The sequence below is a fragment of the Amblyomma mixtum genome, chromosome 8, assembly GCF_055824585.1.
Source record: "Amblyomma mixtum isolate Tamu chromosome 8, ASM5582458v1, whole genome shotgun sequence".
NCBI classification, from domain to species: Eukaryota; Metazoa; Arthropoda; class Arachnida; order Ixodida; family Ixodidae; genus Amblyomma; species Amblyomma mixtum.
In genome coordinates, this window is record NC_143019.1 from 197376 (window position 1) to 215302 (window position 17927).

Genomic DNA, 17927 nt, shown 5'->3' on the forward strand with positions numbered 1-17927 from the left:
GTTATGCTACATTAAGTGTTCCCTTTTAATGTGACGCTTCCTGTGTGTCTTTTGAGTTCTTTTTCGCGTAATTCTCTGTACTTAGAGCTTATTCTTTGCCATCTTCGCAACTAGGATTGCCCAGACTTCTCGAAGGACTTCAGGGAAGAGCAGTGTGCTCGATTCAACAGCATTCCCTTTGAAGGGCGCTACTATAGCTGGGTGCCCTATTACAAAGGTGAGCAGTACGACGGCTTGGAAGTTTATCCATTGTTCAGTGGAAACATCACTGCTGAACATGGTGCTGGGACAATGGAGATGCTTACGAACAAGTTCAGAATTTTTTGTGTCTTTAGAAATATATGCAGTCCATGTTTGAAATTCCAACTCTCCATGGTAACTCAAAGGCTTCATAGTCTGCCTGCTGAGCCAAAGATTGTGGTTCAAGCCTCAATTGCTGCAGCCATGTTTTAATCAAGGCGAAAAAGGCGGCCATGTGCTGTGCTATGTCACTGCATGTTACAGAGCCCTAGTTAGCTGAATTTGATCTGGAGCACTTCATTACAGTGTACCACATACCGATGCATGAAAAAAAAAGAAGGAATTGGAGTTCCTGACAAAACTGCAACAGGGTAACCATGCGGGCTAGTTGGTGCGGATCAAACATATTGTAAACGGCAACGAAAATGGGATAACACAAGTGGTACACTGGACGGCGCTGTCCTGGGTACTTCCTGTGTTGCTGTTTTCGTTGCTGGTTACATTATTATATCTGTTCCTGGCAAAAGACATTGCATATTACACACGGGAAAGGTTCAGGGTGAGCTTTGTCTGTTAGTTGATCCAGTCGACATGTGAGCATTTTCTTGCTCTGTGCCTTTTCTTCTTGAACATCGTGATGTTGCCAGAAAATTGTGTCCGAGCTCACATAGTTAGTGCTGCATTGTTCATGTGTCTTATTTACTAGGGCTGTTTGGGCTGAACTGTAAAAAAAATAGCATACCTCAACACCTTGGTGAGGTTTTCTTTGGGACTCGGTTAAACAGAACAGGCATAGTTGGATTTGTTTGTTTCTACACCACGAACTTGTGTCTTAGGAAGCAAGTTTCAGGGCGACAGAAATGATGATATAAAATTCTCACGTTAGTCTAGTGTTTCTGCAAGAACTTGCCTTGAACTGCTTTTGGCATTCATGTGTTTGGCCCATTTCAAGTGAGGAAATAGAGTTTATTCATGTAAATTCGGAGTTGTATTTGATTTAGAGCCTCATCAGTGCTCAGAAAAGTATATCTGAGCGAGGAGCCTACGGACTTGGACTGACATCAGATAATGCAGTTTTAAATGACCACAGTCATGAAGAGGATTGCTTGTTATATGCGAACACAAGCAAGGGTATAGGAACTTTAATGCATTGAAAGTGTTTAAAGTAGGAGTCTGCTGTTCATTTTTTGGCACTTTCAGGGTACCAAAAAATGACTGCTTACAGTTTTCATACTCACGTATCCATTTCTTGGGGCCCTGTGTGTGCCCAATATCCATGAAATCAATACTGTACTACTGCTGTAGCCATTCAGGTTTTCAGGGTCGAGTGTTGTTGAGCATTTGAGCTATACAAGAAAAATGCTGCTCACATGATTGAAGATGTCTTGAATATACAACATGGTCAACTGGAAGAGGGCTGCTTGCTCTGAAGCGACCTTGGCAGCAATAAACTTAGCAGCACATAAGACCAAAGCTTGATATGTGCGGTTTATAAGATGGGCTTATGCACAGTACGTTGCTTTGATGTTAGGTTGGTTTCCTGGCAAAACACTAATATGCGAAATACCCTATGAATGTGCCATGCTGCAACTGCACACACAAGTTGCTGGAGGAATGTAGCTGTGTGTGAGGGCTATACCAGGTGTTTCGGGGAAGCCTGCCACTAATTTTTAACATAGTCTTTTTGAGTTATGCAGACGGCTTCTGTGGCAGAATAGTACCAGCATCGAGGACATCAGAAAATATTTGAATAAAGTTAACTGGTTAGTAACTAATTTCTGATAATTATTAACTTCGTAACTATCGCTGTTGGGCGATTGGTTGCAATTAGAGATTTGTAGCCATCGTTAGTAATAGCCATATCAAGTTTCTAGAATTTCTAAGATGCAATTACCCTTGGCGCTCTGGTCTGAGAAATTTTGGCTACATCGTGCCAAAATACGCGCACTTTTGAAAAGAATGCAGGCAAAGCAACTTCTCCAGTGCAAGTAACTAGTTGAAATAGCCAAATCTGGTCGAGCCCCTGCGCCTAGTTGCGTTTTCAAAATTCGAAAAATTGATATGGCTATTACCAATGACAGGTTGCAAATCTCTAATTGCAACCAGAAGCCTAAATTTAATTCACCTGTTTACTGATGTCCACCAGGGGCCACCTTCATAGCTCAAGAGCCTATTTTTTAAAATTAGTGGCAGTCTTTCCTGAAACACCTGGTAGTGCCAGCAAGATCTTTTCTCTTAAACAAGCTGGTTTTTTTTCCCGTTCTTATGCGTTCTTGGTGCAGATGCTAATGTAAGTACCGCTATGGTTATCAACATTAGTTGTGGTCATCTTACTGCATGATACTAAATGTGTGTGCCTGTTTTTTTGTTCGCTGCACTTGAGAACTAAGCGTCGATTCTTTATCATTGGACAGAGTACGTTAGGTAGTCTCTAACCGAGTTCAAAGTGTGAAGTCCAAGTTCATGTCACCTGCCTATAACTGTGCTGCCAGAATTAATTCAGCAACTCTGAAACTGGATCACCAGGGTTTTAACTCAGGCTAGCTTTGTTGTGAACCAGTCACGTGAATAGCACGAAAGAGCCACACAGAGAGAATGATGAAGTAGGTACATGTGTCGTCAGCTTTTATTATGTGTGCCTTTCATGCTGTTCACATGAATGGGTGGAATTTTAAGCGTTAGGGAGCTCGTGTTGCAGAAAATTCGGCTGCGGCATCGGCGGCTTCATTGACCGTCAGTGAAAAATCCCAAAATAATTCCTGTAGAAGCAACCTAGGAGGTAGGTGGGCAAGCTAGGTCATGTGACCTTGCAGCATCATCACAACCTGCCCACTGGATTGTGAGCACACTGCATGCCATGGCAGATAGTAGTTAAATTAACGATTGGTTGTGAGAGGTCCCTGGGAAGCACAGCCTGGATCGCACAAGTCCCACTGGTAGAAGCACTAGCTGCCATTGCAGGGCAGTGGCGCGTCGCTTAAGGGGGGATGAGGGTCTTGAAAACTTTTCTTTTATTTGTAAACATATCTTTCTGAAACTTAGCACCTGGGTGTATCATTGAATGCTGATTTCGAATATGCATTTAGATTTCAAATATCTCACCTGGAAGAAAACATATGGCAAAATAAAATATCCTAATTAGGTAATTTCTTACGGGCCTTTTTAGTAATTTATCAGTTAAATAAACATTTGTAAAGAATAAGCAGACATTAGCAAAGGCCCATAGCACATCCTAAAGCTAACAGAATGTCTACAAACTAATTTTGTTGATCATAAATAAACAACAAAGTTGGAAAGAAAAAATGACATGGCGGTAATTAGCCCACACTTCGCCTAATTGCTCATATATCATGTTTAAAGGAAAAAAGAAAGCTTTAGCATGTGCCTTGGGCCTTTGCAAATGTCTACTTATTCTTAAAAAATCACTCTTTAACTGATAAATTACTATAAAGGCCCATAAGAAATTGCCTAATTTGAATGTTATTTTGCGATAAATTTTCTTCCAGGTGAGATATTTGAAATCTAAATGCATATTTTAAATCAGCATTCTATGATACACCTGTGTGCTAAGTTTCAACAAGTTATGTCGCAAAATAAAAAACAAGTTTTCAAGACCCTCATTCCCCCTTAACTGCTGCACCACTGCCCTTGGAGGGGTATGAGAACTCCCAGGGATCTGTGAATGTCAAGTAGAGAATGGCCAATTCCACATATAGGGGCATTAACCCACTGAGCTATCGCAAAAGGCCCCTCCAATTTTTCTTTTTGTGTGTTGTGCTTTTAATCTAGCTGTGTCCTTTATATGCTCTCTCCCCCAGCTGCCAACCCCTGCGAGTTGAATTGCAAGCCCAAAAGTGAACGGTTCTACTACCGGCATTCGGCCAAGACCATTGACGGGACACGATGCCATGATGATGGCAGCCTTGATGTTTGCGTCAATGGAGCTTGCATGGTAAATCATGAACTTATTGTGTATACGATACGGCATGGTGTTGATTCTGTAGACTGCACTGTCATATCTGATATGCACAAATTAATGCAATCGGAGGGCAAGACTCACATTACCATTTCCAGCCAGAAGGTGCTTGCACGAGCGTATTGCAACTCACATAGTAGCTTTTCATAGTCATGAGGCCTAGCATTGATGTATTCTTTTCTAATGTGCTTTGAAATTTCTTCCCGTAAGCCCTGTTTTTTAAATTTTTGCACAAAGGATAGAACAGTGGTATTCACATATTTTAACTTTTGTGCATGTTGCAATGCGTGGGCTACTGAATGCTCAGCTGTCTACTAAAACAAGAAAGTGTGTGTTAAAATTGGATGATTGTGGCATTCGCAGTTTTACTTACTCGTCACCATTATAGGTCGTGCTCAATGAAGTTGAATTTAACCCACCTTGCAAAAATGAAAAGGGCGTCTGTTGTGGGACATTTCATGATATATTTAAGGTGTGTTTGGGAAGCACTGTATTTTTGAACAGTGCCCGATTCATGCGCCCACAAATCAACAAGCTTAATTTTTTTTCTCCATTATTGATGGAAATTTTTTTTAATGATTGATGCTATAGCCCAAGTGTGCACTGTACCTCATTTTTTTTTTTCAAGTGCGTATTATAGTGGTGAAGTTGAAGGTCACTGACCATGTCAATGTTATGACTGGAGTTTCAGGACCCGTACGGGTTCTTTGATCACCGATTGGCCAAGATTCGGTCGTCCTTTAAGTATGTAGTATGTGACGTAACAAGTGTAAGTATTGTTTTTTAAGTATGTGATGTACGTACCTGAAGGACGACCAAATTGTGGCTAGCTCAGTGAACAAAGAACCCTTATAGGTTCCGAAACGTCAATCATAACCTTGACATGGTCAGTGACCTTCAACCTTATCAGTATCATGTCTGACTAGACAAGCTTTCGTCGAACCATAGACTATGCTGCATATTATACTAGGTGAAGTAGGCTTTAGAGTGAGAAATGTGACTCCTTTGTTTCATAAACATTTTTGCCAGTCATTTGAGGTTTGCTGAATACAGTACAGCTGCTTTTCTGACCATGCATGCATTCATCTCTCCAGCCTGTTGGGTGTGACAAGATGCTGGGGTCAGATGCCGTAGAAGACAAGTGCCGGGTGTGTCGGGGTGACGGTTCGAGCTGCAACACCATTGAGGGCGTCTTTGACCTTGACAACTTGCAAGTTGGTGAGAATTGAGGCCTCTGTCATCCAGACTACAGTGTGCAATGTTCACTGTAAAGTCTTCATAATTGGTCTAGGAATTTAGGCACACAAAAAAACAGCATTGAAAGAGCTCAAAACTCTGTTCACAGAACAGATGCCAGTCTTTAAATTGCACTGTGTGCATGTAACTACTTTGCAGGTTACAATGACATCTTGCTTATTCCAACGGGAGCCACAAACATCAGAATTGAGGAGAAGCTCCCTACAAACAATTACCTCGGTAAGAATTTCTTTTGCATTCTCAGAAATTCGAGCTCACAAGCTGTCCACTCTCACTGCTACTGTTTCACGATCAAGTGAAGGCTTAATGTGTTTGCTTAATTGTAGTGCTCAACTTTAGATAGGATCATAGTTTCTTATCGTTGCCTCTTCCTTCTCCATAGCTGTCCGGAACAAGACTGGACACTACTACCTCAACGGCAACTGGCGAATTGAGTTTCCCAGAAGCATGCGGTTTGCTGGTACCGTCTTTCACTACGAGCGGAGAAACCATGGTGCCAATGCACCTGAGAGCTTAGTTGCCCTTGGCCCAACCACTGAGACCATCCTCATTGTGGTACGTCTTCTTGTTTTTCTTGGCAGTCGTAATGCTCTCTTTGAACCATCACATGGCCATTCACAAGGCCTGTGCTAATCCGTTATGAAGCCAAACTAGGCTTCCTAATGATCAGCACAGTGTGCAAAGCGCATGTTTCTTTTTAATACCTTGTCGAGTTCAACCTATTGGAAACATGTTTTTGGAGTTGGAAAGGTTAGGCTAATGTGTGCTGGAATGCGCATAGGCCTTGATAGGCTCGCCCTAGGCAAGAATAGAAGTTGTCATTCAGTGCAATGGGAAGGAATGTAATGTGGCCAGGATCTTCATTTTGACTTTTGTCAGTGTTTCCTATGCAGCACCCAATACCAGCAATCACGTGTGGCAACCAGCAGACTTATGCTTGCCGCTTCGATGCAGGTGTAACACCTGTAACTATAGACATAACTTCACCAGCAAAAGAATGAGACAACAGGAGAAGGAGAACACAGGACAGTGGCGGAGCGTTGTCCCAGCGTTCTTCTTCTCCTGGTGTCTCATTCTTTTGCTGGTGAAGTTATGTCTGATGTACACCAACTAGCCCACATGGGTACCTTGTTACTGTAACTATATTTTATTTATTTTTTGTTATTTGTAACTGATCCAGGAAGTTCAAGCAAGTGAGAAGTGGTACATATATGATGAGATAATGTGTACCACATTGTAGTAAACAATATAAAACACAGATTTCACTGACATCGAGAAACTCAAGCAAGGAAAGATGCAGCCTAATGAAAGAAAAGAATATTTATAAAATGCCATAGGGCAATACCACAGAAGAATACAGGATGCACTTTAAAAGAAAAATGAGGAAATAAGGTTATAGTGTTGTGCTTGCAATGCTTTTTTGAGGTCACTTACAGATTCAACTGAAAAAAGCAGCAGGGAAGGCATTCTAGTCTTTGATATTTTGCAAAAAACTCTGGTGCCTCTTAAGTCACCTTGAGAGTGGAATGCAGTTGCATTAGATTCCATATTTGTTGCAGCTTTTAATCTAATTGCCACCTGCCATTGTGGGCAGGTTGTGATGATGTCACACTGCCACGTGACCTCTCCCAACCAATCAGTGAACTTCGTGACACTCGACGTCAGCAGGGTTTAGGTGCTGCAATGGCAACTTCAATGCTATCACATAACAAAAATTGAGTCTTTAGAAAAGTTCGCATGGCAGTTGTAATGTAGACATGGGAGAGGCCTTTGCCCTGCAGTGGGCACAGTCATGTTGATGATGATGATGATGTTATGAGGATCTCAGCTTCTGGTACTGCTAGGCTGTTTTTCTGATAAGTTGTCCTTTTACAATGGCGTACACATTTCCATTGAGTAATACTGATTGCTCTGTGAACTTGTACATTTAAGGTGGTTTTTGTTTTTACAGAACACTTTCCATAATACGAATTTATGCAAGACTGATTTTTCTTACTGTGATGATAATTTATTCTCTTTCTCTCTTTGTCGGGCAGCTTCTATACCAAGAAAAGAACCTGGGGATTGTGTACGAGTACTCAGTTCCTGCCGGCGTTAGTCGTCCTCAGCCAGACTCCTACAATTGGAACTCGGGAGACTTTGGGCCATGCTCTCAGACCTGTGGGGGAGGTTCGTTAGGTCTTTCCACGCCAATCCTTTCTGCATTCCAACCACCAGACATTGACTTCTGAGACCTACGCTGTCATTAGCCTGTTATAAATTAGTATTAATCTATCGAAGTGCTGTAGGTCACAGTTGAAAAGCTCGAAAGAAACACCTTATAGGCCATCTGCTTTATCTCGCAGCATTTGTCATCATTCATTATTACAGCGCAAAGACGGCACAGAACAAGAAGGGGACACAACAGCGCTGTTGTGTCCCCTTCTTGTTCTGTGCCGTCTTTGCGCTGTAATAATGAATGTAGGTAACCAACTCGCCCAAAATGTTGTATTATTTGTCATCAACCAAACCAGTGGGTTCTACGATAAACCTTCGTTAAGGTATATACCATCAGATCTTGTGCGAACCTAATAGCAAAGCTTTAGATTGCAAAACAAGTTGTATTCTCAAGTGGCAAAAAAATAGTAAAAATATGGCAAGTCCTAAGTGACACTAAGGTGAAGACACAGGTTTAATTCTTGTCAATGCATTTCTAGTGTAGTGTAATGTTGATTATTGAGGCGCACAGCCGAAAGCTAGGAGAACACAAGTGATGGAAGGAAATTTTATTGTCCTGGAGTTGGAACTGATGTTTCCCCAGACCTGCTCTGAATCATGAGGATGACTTGACAGAGTGGCCACATAGCTGCCATCAATGTTCCGATGATGAGCTCAGGCTCCCAATTTTAAAACTGGCTGTGGCAGCCAAGCATCAATTGTAGTGACATGCAAAAATCCTCATGAAATGATAATTTGGTGTGTGTTAAAGGAATGAACCCAGTATTCGAGAACAATCCACAGCTTTGCAGAACCGCTACCTGTAGCCCATGACGTAGCCTAGGAGTGCCAAAACTTACTGACTGGAAACCACATAGATCACTTGAAATGTGGTTTGCTTACTCTATAGTATAAATTCTTAGTGGCGTTTTGTGCTGTCTTTGCTCAGGTGTTCAGAAGCGCCTGGTATACTGCACGAGCTCAACTACATTTGATAGAGTGCCCGACGACCTCTGTAATCCGACCATCAAGCCGGAGGAGACCAAAGTCTGCAACCCAGAGTCGTGCCCTGCGACGTGAGTTCACACTGGCCCTTGCCCTGAGCTTGCTTGTTTTTCCTGGCAACTTTTTTCTATTAAAACTAATATTTACAAATATGAGGCTGCTGTACTTTCTTAAAAAAAATAATTGTATTTGCTTTGGTCGTTGGTCACAAAGGAGTACTGAAGTCTGAGGTGTTAGAACCAGGCCTTTGGAAGGTTTCATCTGTCCATGAAGATATTTTGGTAGCAGTTCTGTTAGTAGATGCTACGGAACTGCTAGGGGGCAAAAAAATTTTTTTAGTCAAACTTGAACCCACTCTGCATTTCAGCAAAGATACAGTTGCATGTCATACATCATCAGCCTGACTATGCCTACTGCAGGATAAAGGCCTCTCTCATGTCTCTCCAATTAACCTCTCCTTTGCCAGCTGTGGCCACTGTATCCCCACAAACTTCTTAACCTCATCTACCCACCTAACTTTCTGTCGCCCCCTGTTACCTTTGCCTTCTCTTGGAATCCACTCCGTTACCCTTAAGGACCAGTGGTTATCTTGCCTTCGCATTACATGCCCTGCCCCAAGCCCATTTCTTCCTCTTGATTTCGACTAGGATGTCATTAATCCGCGTTTGTTCTCTCACCCACTCCACCTTATTCTGATCTCTTAATGTTACACCCATCATTTTTTTTTCCATAGCTCAATGCATTGTCCTTAACTTAAGCTGAACCTTTTTCGTTAGCCTCTGCGTTTCTGCCCCGTAGGTGAGTACTAATAAGATACAGCTGTTGCATACTTTTCTCTTGAGGGATATTGGTAAACTGCCATTCATGATCTTAGAGAACCTGCCATATGTGCTCCACCCCATTAAGTACGATGCAAATGAAAAACAACACATTTTGTGTGCAGGAGTCGGGTGGCAGTCTGTACCCTTATTCAACGGAGAATTCGGATTGTGATTCATTGGTGTGCACAGGTTGTGCTTCACGTCAGCTGCTTCTGTTGTGTCTCAATTTTCCCGCGTGCAGCTGGTACGTTGGCGAGTGGGAGGAATGCTCCAAGACATGTGGCAACGGCACCCAGCTACGACTGGTGTTCTGCCACCACCAAACTGAGGTCGGCACAGTTCTGGCGGAAGACTCGCACTGCCTTGAGTCCGTCGGACCCAAGCCAGAACGGCTGCGGGAGTGCAGTTCCGACGCCGAGTGTGCCTCCTGGGAAGTGGGCAACTGGACTGAGGCAAGTCCGGAACTCCACAGAAACCTCGCAGTATCACTGAGGCCATACTTAGGGGTTGGACGTTTCGATTTTTTATTTTTTGAAAATTCGGCGGACTTTTTTCAGTTTTTTATTTCAGAACGCTACTTTTGGCTTTTCTTCGGCGAATATTATTTTCGATGAATGAATTACTGACTTTTTCCGTGACAATTTAGCAATTTTGTTTGGTCAAAAGTATTTTTCCATCCCGAAAAATTTGTTTGCCAGTAATTAACGTGTAAATTGTATGACTTGGAGCTGTGCATTAGAAATTGCTACCCTCACTAAGAGACTAACTCAATTTAAATAAAGGCAAAATGGAAGTGAAGTTTACTTTAAGAACTAGGTTGACATGTTATTATTTGGTTGTCGCTCTGTGTTGAGCGCAAGGGTGGGGCATCACGCGGTCTGCGTGCTGACGGCAGCTATGAAACTGCCACTCAGTAGTCATGATAGCCACATACTTTTCCGTGACGCCCATTCGCGTTTTTGTGCCAACGTCCCACTTGTATTTGATTACCCTAATTAACCTCTTCACCGTTTTGTTATATCAAAGAATTTCTTAACAAAACTGCTTATTTTTTTTATTCCTGATTTCGATTATTATTGGAATAAAAAGCATGCATTCGATCTTTAAAAAATATTTGAAGCAAACACGAAGTCAAATTAGCATATTCAAATTTATTATTTCTCACAATACAGCAAACCAACTTCCTGCTGGTAACAAGCGATAAATATATTCAAGCAAGTCATCAGGCAAGCGTATAGTGGTCTAACTGGAAACTGCCAGAAAAGGAAACCGAGGGGGTCGTGTAGGGATGTTGCTGACGTTGATCTTCATCCACTGACGTGCACTCACGAAGTTTGCTTCTGAGCTGTCCTCTCTTCATCGGAAGAACTGATCAGCACAACGTCATCACTGTCGTCCTCACTGCCTGAAACAATGCACACTTCGGTGTCTGAATCACCATCGTCTGAAGAAGATGACGACGAAGAAAAGCGTCTTTTCCGAGAAGACGGCTCAGCAAAATACGCCACGCCTCCACCGGATGCCATTTTTAGAACCTAGGTTGCCACACGGAAAAATCGTTTATGCGGTAAAAGAAAACGAACTTAACAGATCAGTGCTGCCATCTGTCGAGCAAAATGCCATCTAAGCCACACACGAGCGCTGTTCGTCCGAAACGCTGAAGGGAAGAACCTGTTCAGCAAGGACGGGCTGCAGCCGTCCATAACGGTTTAGGGACGACTTGGCAAGCTCGTCCGAAATGGTTAAGGGTTTAAAGGTGCACTGAAGAGGAATCTTAACTCGTATTTTTACCGCTGGAACTTGATCTACACGTTCCGAGCGTTCTTAGAAACTTCGAACTATTGCCCTGTGTGGCTGATTTCCCTAACTTAAATCGGATCAACGTCGAGCTCCCGCCTTTTTTTTTTTTTTTGAATTCTTCGCAAACGGTGGGAGCAGTCGACCAACCTTGCACCCAGTCCTATGGCGGCTTGCCATTCTGCCATCGGCGGAGTGATACGTAGTGATCGGCGAAAGCAAAGAGTCCACGCGTATTTTTATTTCCGTGGGCCTAATTTGCAGCTATGTAGTCTCTGACTAGACCTAGTTATTCACGGAAACCTAAAAGAAACAACATAAAAGTGAAAGCAAAGTCACCACGTGACTCCCTGAAAGGCACTGCATACGTTGATCGACCCCTTCCGCTGTATGCGGGGATCGGCTGCACAGGGCAATAAATCGAAGTTTCTAAGAATGCTGAGAACGTGTAGATCGAGTTCGAAGACGAATTCAGATTCCTCTTCAGTGCACCTTCAACCAACCAACTGCTCTGATCAGGTGATGGCAGTGAAGAAAATGATGCTTCCCAGTGTGCAGAACCATGTAAGCTAGTGGAGCAGTACCTCAAATCGCACAACTCCGCTGCTTATCCTGCAATACAAGCGTTATATCACACCCCTGGCTTCCCTGCTTAGCACAATATATTTCCGACTTTAAGTGAGCATAACTCACATTCAGCTAGCTATGCCTTGGAAATAGTGACCTTTTTCGGTTGAAACCGAATTTCGAAAGTGAATTCGTCGTACTTTCATCGACTTTTTTTTGTTTGTTCAAACCGAAAAGTCCAAACCCTAGCCATACTTTAAGGGACACTAAGAACAACTCAACCAGATTTGTGTCCGTAGTAAAAATGTATTCTATGGCTCTCTCTGACTATGCTGATGTCTATTCGGCACCCAAATTATGCATTTATCGCCTATAAAATCGGATTTGAATATTGAAAAATGTTATTTTTTTTCCCCATTATTGGATTCAAACTTGTGCCATCAGGACCAAAAATGACACCGTGATTACCGTTGGGAAGTGAATTGAAGTGTAGGCTAGCCTCAGGGATCCGGGATAAAAATGTCTTGACGTCACCGCAGTTTGCTTGCGAAAATGTCCGATGGCGGCGGCATCTGCATTTTGTTTTTAGACCTCTTCTAGTGCATAAAAGCTCTATTTTGAGTGAAAGTAACCTCTTTGTCATTACAATGCAGTGTTCTGCTGTTACAAGCCAACTTCATTTTGTCCTTAGTATCAATTTAACACTGTTAAATGGGAACTGATTTAAGTTAAAAATGCTGATTTGCTTCTGCTCTGCAGATTACTATTGTTAATCTAATGCTGTTCATAATTTATCTGTCACTGCAATGTGGATTCAACTGCTAGCTTCAAAGAAGCATAAATGATAGAAAGCTATGTTTGCATTCAAAAAGAAAAGTGTGCATTCTTTGCCAGATGCTTTTTATGCAGAGCTATGCTTTACATAGCAAGCTTAAAGGGCTTATCCTTAGTGTCCTTAGTGGCCCTTGGTGTCAATTTAACACTGTTAAAAGGGAGTTGATTCAAGTTAAAAATTCTGATTTGTTTCCACTCTGCAGATTACTGTTGTTGATGTAACGCTGTCATAATTTATCTGTCACTGCAACGTGGATTCAACTGCTGGCTTCAAAGAAGCATAAATGATAGAAAGTTATATAGTATTTGCATTCAAAAAGAAAAGTGCGCATTCTTTGCCAGATGCTTTTTATGCAGAGCTATGCTTTACATAGCAAGCTTAAAGGGCTTATAAAGGGTAATACCTAGTGCAGTCAGACAGAGATATTAATGTACCAAGATTGCAAATATGGCAAGTTTGCTAAAAATAGAGGTTCAATGAACCAGAAAATTATCTAAAAGCAAAAGGTTGTAGCTATGCCAATCGATGGTTTCGGAAACTGTGCCTGGCAAACTGAATTTTTCTTCAGCCGTGAATGGCTTGTCGCTTTCACTTTCTGTGGTAGTACTATGTAAATACTATAGAAATAGGAAAGCAGTGTGACAGTTAAGTGCTCTTGAGATACATGTTGCTTAGCCAGCCTACATAAAACCACCATGGGCAGCTAATGCAGAAGCACAAGTCGAACAAAATCTCTTGTGATCTTTTATGCTCTTTCTCAATCATAACACTGCACTTAGCATGAAGGGTGGTTAACTTGGCTTGATTGTAAACATTATGGTGGCGCCATCTGTTGATAAAAATTGTTACAAAAAGCTGTCTGAATGGTGAGCAAAGTGCTTTCATTTTTGTTTCTTTTCTCTGATTTTCCAAAGAGCTTGGAGAAGTACACGTCATAAAAATGACATAATGCCGCTTCATTTTATAGGATGTAAACAGCGGGAGAAACTGGGGGCTTCGTGTGCAATTTCCTCATCAACTCAGTCAGCTTTTTGCGTAGAAAAAAACATTGGCAGTGAGTCTGAAAGCTAATGTATCAGTCTAGTCTAGCTTAGCTTGTTTTCTTCATTGCTATTTTCCTTTTATGTTCCTTTAAACTGTAGTTATCACTGCTGATTGTTGATAACTGTGGACAGGGGTCTAATGGCTTTTTCTTAGCACAGGTTGTTGAACTGTTTGTTGGTTGATCATTACGTTTGTGTGGAAAGAAAAGACAGGGACAAAAAGAGGGGGCAAAAAGGGTGGCATTTTATGCTTTGTTGTGTCTATTTTTTGCTTATTTCTTCATTCTTTTTTAATTGAACAATGGAGCTGTGTGCCTTGTTTTTTTTTTTCTTTTTCTATTGTATGTTGTGATGTTATGTGTGACAGGTCATTGAAATTAATAAGCACGGTGACTCATTTTCTTGTAGTGCGACAGGCTGTGTGGGCCGGGGACTCAAATTCGGGACGTCCAGTGCATCAACCCTCTGGGTGGCGATACTGTGGAAGTTCTTGACGATAAGGGATGTGATGAGGCTACAAAACCACCGACCAATCAGACCTGTGAGCTGCGACCCTGTGATGGCACTGAGTGGGTTACTTCACCATGGTCTGGAGTGAGTATCCGACTTCTTGGTTCAATACTTGGCTCGTATTTATATTAGTCACACTTTTGACCTATTACAGTGTGTGATGTGTGTTTTTGGTTTTGCCTGTCAGCGCTGAATGTTGATATAGTATGCTTTTATTTGCGTACAACTCTTCAGTGAGAAGAGCTCTTGAAATCAGGGAACAGCTGAATGCCAGAATTTAGTAATTTGGGGATTTGGCTAGGCACACAGGTTCAAAGCATTTATAAGCTCCTTGTTAATATCGCGGTTCATGTGGCCAGGTCATTGCCACATCATTGCCCCTTTGTACGCTTTCGATAGATGCTGCTTTTAGGTCAGCAACTTCTTAACAAAAAATTAAAAAAAAAGGGCATAAATGGCAGAGAACAGGGAATTGAACTGACAAAGGTAGAGGACTGAGGAACTTGTAATGTCATAAGTATGAAAGCAGGGAAGGATGACGAAAGGTGGCTCGACTTACAGTCGTTCGAGTGAAAGCTCAGTCGATATGCTGCTCAGCTTCTGGTGGAGTGTTTTCAACTGTGATGTTCTGCTTGCTCTTAAATCGCAGTGCGAGGCACCGTGCTCCTCGCGTATCGAGACCCGACAAGTGCTGTGCACCAATGAAGAAGGAATGCTCTTTCCGGACGACTACTGTGACGAGGAGAAACGACCCAACACAACCAAGCCTTGCGACGAGGACGACAGTGCCCTGGACGCTCAGTGCCAGTACATGTGGTACTACTCCCAGTGGAGCCCTGTGAGCAGCTTCCTTTTGCCCTTCCTGTTCTATAACACTCTCTCTGCCTCATTTTTACAGACATTAGGCACAATTGGAGAAAGTGAAGAATTTAGCGCAGTATTTCCCGTTTCATTGGACTATCGACAAATCAAACTTGCTTAAAGGTACACTGAAGAGGAATCTGAACTTGTCTTTTTGCCACGGGAACTCGATCTACACGTTCCGAGCTTTCTTAGAAACTTCAATTCATTGCCCTGTGTGGCCGATTTCCCTAATTAAATCGAATTAACGTCCGGCTCCCGCCTTTTATTTTTAATTCTCCCCCATACGGTGGGCGGAGTCGACCAACGCTTGGAGTGCTTTTCACCCAGTCCCGTGGCGGCTTGCCGCTCTGCCATCGGCGGAGTAATACGTAGTAGTTCGTAGTAGCAAATAGTCTGCGCGCATTTTTATTTCTACGGGCTTTTTTTGCGGCTATATTATCTGCGAATGAAACTATTTATTCACAGAAACCTAAAAAACAAAATAAAGCGAAAGCAAAGCCTCCTCGGAGCTGGCTGAAAGGCACCTCACACGTTGGTCGGCTCCGCCCACCGTACGGGGAGAATTAAAAAAATAAAGGTGGGAGCCGGACGTTAATTCGATTTAATTAGGGAAATCGGCCACACAGGGCAATAAGTTGCAGTTTCTAAGAATGCTAGGAACATGTAGATCGAGTTCCCACGGTGAAACAACAAACTCAGAATCCTTTTCAGTGCACCTTTAACTAGGGGTGTGCGAATATCAAATTTTTCGAATACGAATCGAATACGAATACCTAGCTCCGAATATCGAATTGAATATCGAATAATCAAGGACAGACGCATTTAATCACTACAAAACATTTATTTGGGCACCCAAGAACATCACAGTTCAACTATCGATGAATAAATGAACATAAAATATGTGTGTGGCTGCACAAAAAGTATCAAAGTCTCGAACATTATTCTTAGAAGAGTGGAAATATCAGAGAAGATGGCTAGTACACAGCATTGATTAAGGCTAACTTGCCATCAGCACAAAAGCGCGCTGCTGGGATGACGTAAAAGGTTGTCGTGAAGGAAAACCAGCTGCACCACATGCTCAGGCAGAAGTACTTCCCTTCTAACTGAAACGACTCCTCCAGCCACAGAAAATGCCCTCTCACTTGGCACTGACCTGGCACGTATTGCGAGGTACTTCGTGCACACCTCGGACTATACCAGCTTCGCAGGTACATATAGCACCAAAAAGCTCACCAGTGCAGTCAGCTACGGCATGGCCCTTGGAGGAAGAAAGTATTTTCCTTCCGTGTAGGCGCCGCCATGTTGTTATGTATCTGTCGATAGGGCTTGCGGATCGAAATGAACGCCGGTGCTCACAATGAATATTCGACTAGATACGAATATTCGCGTCGGGTCGAATATTCGAAACAACACGAATACTTGGATCTCGAATCGAATTCGAATACTAAAATTATAATATTCGAAATATATTCGAAAATTTCGAATATTCGCACACCCCTACCTTTAACCCTTCCAGGCGCCATTTTTTGTTTTGACTGAAATCAATTTTTTTTTTTCACCTAAGTAGTATATTCAGGCCTCAGGAAAGGGAATTTGTTAGTTTTCAAGCGTGAAAGACCAGCAGGTAAGTTCTTACAACGATGTGGAGAATACCGTACAAAGTGTCAGATTTGTTAGAAATAGTGCCATAGAAATGTTCTCGTGTGTCAGGTAAGCACCCTAGGGGTCGTAGCATCACTTTGTGTTTCGAAGATGCACATTATGCTCGAAACTGAGCAAAAATTATCGATGTTTTCACTCGTGGCAAAATCTGTCTACACAAAAACGGCGGACAAAGTGCTGCCTAGCTCACTGTTATGTGAAATATTACTTACTGCGTTCGGTACATGGTACCAAAAAACAACTTATTTGCAACAAGAAGGGTGCTCAATTTGGCTGGAATAATGAAATCACTGTTAAGTGCTGCATTTTCTCAGAAAAAGCTGCAAGTTTGCCGCTTACGCAATTGTGTACGAAGCGCCTGAAAGGGTTAATCGAACTACCAGCTTTTTTTTTATTACTTTGGTCCCATGAACATCAAGTACATTAATTCATATATGCCTAGTGACCTACATGTAGGACATTGCATTTTTGCACATTAACTCCCTATAAACCCTCTTTTAAGTACTCTAACTCTGAGAGTAAAATAAATTAAATGTATCAAAATGGGTAGATGGACTCACATGCTGTTCATCGTAAAGACAGCTGCTGAGCTGCGGTCTTTATCATAGACCTTTCTCTCACGTGACTAGGTTAGTGACTGAGCCACAAAAATCTAACAAACAAAGAGCCTGGGGAGCGGATGGTATTTTGATAGGTTGTTTCGATTTATATTAAAGTTATTGGGATATCATTTCAGGACTGTGAATCATGCAGTTGACCTTTCGTAGTATGTGAGTTCTCTGCATGAAACTCATTTTCCTCTATACTGAAGCTGCTCTATTTTATGTACATTCTTCAGACAAGAAGGTGTGTCACACACATTAAGCTCTGTGGTTCAAGTCACAATGCTTTGCCTAATTTTTTTTCTTTACTCCCAGTGCTCTACTGAGTGTGGGCGCGGCATGCAGACGCGGAAGGTATTTTGTGGCACTATCATCGATGGAAGCATTGTCAACACGACCGATGACAACTGTGACCTAGCCGACCAGCTGAACTCGACCAGGGAGTGCATTGTTGAGGATGTTTGCAATGGCACCTGGGTGGCTGCTCCATGGAACCGGGTGGGTCACGTGTATGTGCTAATAGGATGAAATAAATTAAACTAACTTGCTTAA

At 42.3% G+C, this 17927-nt stretch overlaps 1 protein-coding gene across 8 annotated transcripts in view; it reads left to right on the top strand.

Annotated features, from left to right (window-relative positions):
* Ppn (proteoglycan-like sulfated glycoprotein papilin) overlaps positions 1-17927 on the top strand; it is a 210705-nt gene that overhangs the window by 127174 nt on the left and 65604 nt on the right. For all 8 annotated transcript variants that reach the window (XM_089556313.1, XM_089556321.1, XM_089556319.1 and 5 more), the window contains 11 exons: positions 115-217; positions 4059-4192; positions 5311-5434; positions 5612-5692; positions 5856-6028; positions 7510-7642; positions 8619-8745; positions 9737-9947; positions 14146-14331; positions 14897-15085; positions 17691-17873. In XM_089556313.1, coding sequence (XP_089412439.1) covers positions 115-217; positions 4059-4192; positions 5311-5434; positions 5612-5692; positions 5856-6028; positions 7510-7642; positions 8619-8745; positions 9737-9947; positions 14146-14331; positions 14897-15085; positions 17691-17873 — 1644 coding nt within the window. The remainder of the gene's footprint in view (positions 1-114; positions 218-4058; positions 4193-5310; positions 5435-5611; positions 5693-5855; positions 6029-7509; positions 7643-8618; positions 8746-9736; positions 9948-14145; positions 14332-14896; positions 15086-17690; positions 17874-17927) is intronic.